Source organism: Rutidosis leptorrhynchoides, chromosome 4 (genome assembly GCF_046630445.1).
Source record: "Rutidosis leptorrhynchoides isolate AG116_Rl617_1_P2 chromosome 4, CSIRO_AGI_Rlap_v1, whole genome shotgun sequence".
Taxonomy (NCBI): domain Eukaryota; kingdom Viridiplantae; phylum Streptophyta; class Magnoliopsida; order Asterales; family Asteraceae; genus Rutidosis; species Rutidosis leptorrhynchoides.
In genome coordinates this window covers 616,635,736-616,640,056 of record NC_092336.1, presented here as the reverse complement: position 1 = coordinate 616,640,056, position 4,321 = coordinate 616,635,736, and the positions used below count along the sequence as shown (strand labels likewise).

The 4,321-nt window shown below is 33.0% G+C and overlaps 1 protein-coding gene across 2 annotated transcripts; it reads right to left on the bottom strand.

Moving 5' to 3' along the window:
* Positions 1–1,096: 1,096 nt before the first annotated feature.
* Positions 1,097–3,319, bottom strand: LOC139904093 (uncharacterized). 2 transcript variants are annotated; one of them, XM_071886027.1, is made up of 3 exons: positions 2,977–3,319; positions 1,995–2,092; positions 1,097–1,176 (listed from the first exon to the last, which is right to left on the bottom strand). In XM_071886027.1, the coding sequence occupies exons 1-3, from the start codon at positions 3,221–3,223 to the stop codon at positions 1,123–1,125; spliced, it is 399 nt and encodes a 132-aa protein (XP_071742128.1). In that variant the 5' UTR covers positions 3,224–3,319; the 3' UTR covers positions 1,097–1,122. The 2 variants fall into 2 exon arrangements, with proteins under 2 accessions (XP_071742128.1, XP_071742129.1); XM_071886028.1 differs by having other exon boundaries at positions 1,128–1,216.
* Between the last annotated feature and the right edge of the window lie 1,002 nt (positions 3,320–4,321).

Sequence of the window (4,321 nt, the reverse complement as noted above, 5' to 3'; positions counted from 1 at the left end):
GAAGTGACTTTAGGATGCGTTGTATGGACCTCATTCAAGGGGTTTTACCACACGAGGACCGAGGTTTTTGTATAGATTCATCGTGGGGTTTCTTTCTCAGGCGCGGTAAGATTGTATTGGTTCGTCTCATGAAATGATCGGACTGATGGTTTCCGACATCGCATTCGGAACCCATCAGTGACTCCTAACCTCCATTCATAAAAAGGATGTGTTGTAGGGATGTTGCCACATTGAGTGACTTTAGGGTTAGGCAAAAATGGCAAAAGTGAAATGGCAATCGAGCTTTTCGAGGACATGAAGACGAAAGTTCATGTGGTATAAATATATATAATTGAAAGAGAAATCTGATTCTACATATCTATATAATGAATAATGTTTAGTCCAGGTTTCATGAACAAGTGATTGGATCATAAGCGGAACCCCCTAACTTACATTCACAAAGTAAACACTTAAAAGTACAAATTAATGGAAGTACAAATGCAATAAGAAAACATATGGCTAGATTCCATGCCAATCTTTTGGCAGTTGGTAACTAAACACAATGAGCATTATGAACCAAATTACATAACTCACTCATTATCATCCATCCTGGCACCAAAACCGTTAACAATAGCCATTCCCGTAATCATCTAGAGTGACTCAATATAATCCAACTAATAACCAAAGCACACTGGAGACATTATAAAGGTGTTCTTGCTCAAAAGACATTATAAAGGTGTTCTTGCTCAACGATACCTCTGTCCTGCAAAAATCGTATAAAATGATGAGATTTTCTTTGTTCGGATTACTTGGGAGAGCGAGTATTTTTACCCAGATGTACACGGTCTAACCGGATTATTCCGAGAGGCTACCATAAGTTTTGAACCTAAGATCTCTTGCGAGAATTTCAGGCCCAAGCTCTAAGTGACGGGTTTTAAATTGATAAGGTTTTCTCTGGTCAGGTTATCCGAGAGAGCGAGTATTTTTACTCTGACGCTGCCTAACTGGATTAAACCGTGACCGTTTTCAACCCTATACTGGCCACCACAAGATTAGAGCCACCACAAGATTAGAACCTGAGACCTCTAGGAAGGATTAATGGACCTCGACCACTAAGCTCTTACCTTTTGTTGTAAGCAAACGTTACACGCTTTGAGCTTTAGTGGATGCATCTTTGACTTGTGCGGCAACCTTGTCCTGTAGTTCATAATGTTTCACAAGGACTTTACATCAATACCTAATCAAAATATAGGTTAAAACCACGAAAGATGAACCATATATGAAATCTAGCTGGGAGTGGCAACATTCGTAATATCATGTAGGTTGGGTAAATGTCAAAACATGTTCCCTTTAGAATGGGTTGGGAGTAAACTGGGTATGTATATACAGTTAGGATGTCTAGTGATAACACTTTAGTCAGACAAATTATACCATCGAATTAATGTGTTTATATTCTTGATATTGCTGCATGAATAATCATTTATCTTATACTACAAAAAACTTAGATGCAGAAATCTATTTTGCATCTATCAGATTAAAGCTTATATTTTATATTTTTATATTAAAAATCAAAACAAAGAAGAAAATAAAGAACCGGAAGCAATTAACGCAATTAACTATATAACTGATAATATGAAGTAAATTTCAAGTGACTTAAATCCATTTGACCAATTTGATCCATCTGAAATATTCATTTTTAGTTAACGTAGTTTTATTGACCTGTTTGAAATTATAAATAACCAAGATGACATATTCATAAGTAAATGGGTGTGTGCCACCTCTTAAACACAGTTCAAAACATCATGTAAGAAAGTTTAACTTTTCACGGCAGATCGCTTCGAATTGTCCGCTAGATCTATGACCGATAATGTACAGGTTATAATATTGCTTCATACGCAGATCATTTCTTTTCATTAATCTCTTGTTATCAGTTTAGTGATTAAAAATTTGCTCTTTAAATTGAGAGTATCTTCCTAACCAAGAAATAAAAATGATATAACAAAAAAAAAGCTTACCATTCCCTTGCTTTCATAGTAATCATCAAGAGCCCACTGATACTTTGATTGATTCAAACCAAACCAATGTGCTACATACACATCCAAACTTGAATGTGCTGCAAGGTAAATAAGCAATCAGTCAACCATAAAATGTAACGTATAAGAAGAAACTAACTACCCGTTTGGCTCACGGAATCCAATGGGATTCCGGCGTAATTGGATTTGAATTTAGACACGACGCGTGTCTAAATTCAATTCCAATTCTGCCGGAATCCCATTGGATTCCGTGAGCCAAACGGTGCCTAATAGTTAAAGCAAAAACACAATGTTTATGAGGGTGCTTCCCTTTTTATGCATTGCTAGTAATTCTCCATCACAAGCCAAAGATATCCAATTAACAAAGTTGAGTAACACAAAACAATAACAGAGATGCATATAAAAAAAGGGGTTGGTGATACGAATCAAACTGGTTCTTGTTCTAGATATCTAACCCTGACAACGATCATTATTGTACTTAAAATATCATGACCAACATAAAGCATTGTTGTTGTGTTCTGGTTTCTTGCAGGAAAACGGTCCAAAAATTCAAGAATAGGTGTTTATGGTCTATAACAATACAAGTGATTAAATTTTTCAACCCATAAAGCACTAGTTTTTACAAACAATGACAAAATAAAAACAAATAGCAACCAGCAGCAGTCCCATAACTTTAAATAATATCATTCAAACCGCAATCAACCTTGAATTATACACATAATGATTATAACCTTGCTTCTGTTTTTAATACAACTTTTTCCCACCTAAAGCTATATAGGAATAACAAAATAAATTAAGTTGAATTTGATCAGGGATTTTGCATGTATAGAAAACAACAGACTAATCAATTCATCAAATTAACTAATATCCAATTTTTCAATAACATTAAGTAAATTCAAATTTTATAAATATATAATAAATATAAATAATAAATAATATTATTATAAATATATATACTCCGTACCATTTTGAACTTTGGCAACTGCATCCCAGAAAAATCCACCTTTTGGTGAGGTGGGTTTATGGTACTGAACCGGCGGTGGCTGAACTGGAAGTGTAGCTTTCACCGGCATCGGAGAATTGTTATTTTTCTTTGGAGAATCGGAAACAGTGGTCGGAGATGGATCGGAAGTAGGAGTAATAAAGACAGTGTATGGACCCATCTTTCCGATAGTCGGCGGCGGTGTCGCCGGTTCATTAATGATGGGCATATTCGTAATTTTAAGTTAAGGGGTTTGAAAAGAAATAGATAAACAAGGGTTTTGTAGCAGCAGATCTAGATTGTTAAGAGAGAGCAAATAAAAAGAGGGTTTGGTTAGAGTTGGGGTGTGTTTGTTGTGTGTAACTGTTTATAAAATGGGTGGGACCCCTTTTCTGAACTCGGCTTGTTCATGGCTTTTGTTGCATTGAGATTACATTTTCACTTTAATTACTGTATCTTTCAAGAAATTCTTATTTTCTATTATGAACTTGTCAGAAATGATGGTCGCTAATTATCATAAGAATTTAAAGTTGAACAGTAATTATATGTACTATAAATATGTAGCATGTGATATTACATTTGATACACTTCTGATATATATTTCATATATACTCTCTCTCTCTTTATATCTTCTAATAATTATCAATAGTCCACAGTCAAAAATCAGGCCACTAAAGGTAGTTATAAGCCTACTGAATTATAACACGTCACTAAAGGTAGTTATAAGTCTGCTGAATTATAACACGTTATCAGCACGAAGTGCTCCATATAATCAAAGTTTATATAAGCAAGCACAAGTCACTAATCAAGGTAATAATAATAATAAAAAAAAATTCCTTTAACGCTATCTTCTATTATTTATTAGTAAGGTAAATATTATTATCATCATAACTAACATTTATATTTATGTTATATATGGTCGGTTATACCGCCTGAATTATATTTCTGTAATATAACTATTATTAACTTCACTAACATTTATATTTATGTTATATATGGTCAGTTATACCGCATGAATTATATTTCTGTAATCTAACTCTTATTAATTTCGCTAACATTTATATTTATGTTATATATGGTCGGTTATACCGCCTGAATTATATTTCTGTAATCTAACTCTTATTAACTTCACTAACATTTATATTTATGTTATCTAACATTTATGATTACTTATGCAATTAATCATTATTTATTTCATGCATACTAATGTTTATTCTTAAATTTATTATTTATGCATAATATGTTTATTCTCTTAATCTTCGTATTTATACTAAACATATTTATACTAAATGTATTTTATAGTAATTATATTTATACTAATAAAATT

Excerpts from the sequence above, each read along its gene's own strand:
- LOC139904093 (XM_071886027.1), bottom strand. The coding sequence starts at position 3,223 with ATGCCCATCATTAATGAACCGGCGACACCGCCGCCGACTATCGGAAAG. Across the intron at positions 2,093-2,976 it reads AGTTGCCAAAGTTCAAAATG|CACATTCAAGTTTGGATGTG; the intron begins GTACGGAGTATA and ends TTTACCTTGCAG. Across the intron at positions 1,177-1,994 it reads ACTATGAAAGCAAGGGAATG|GACAAGGTTGCCGCACAAGT; the intron begins GTAAGCTTTTTT and ends TATGAACTACAG.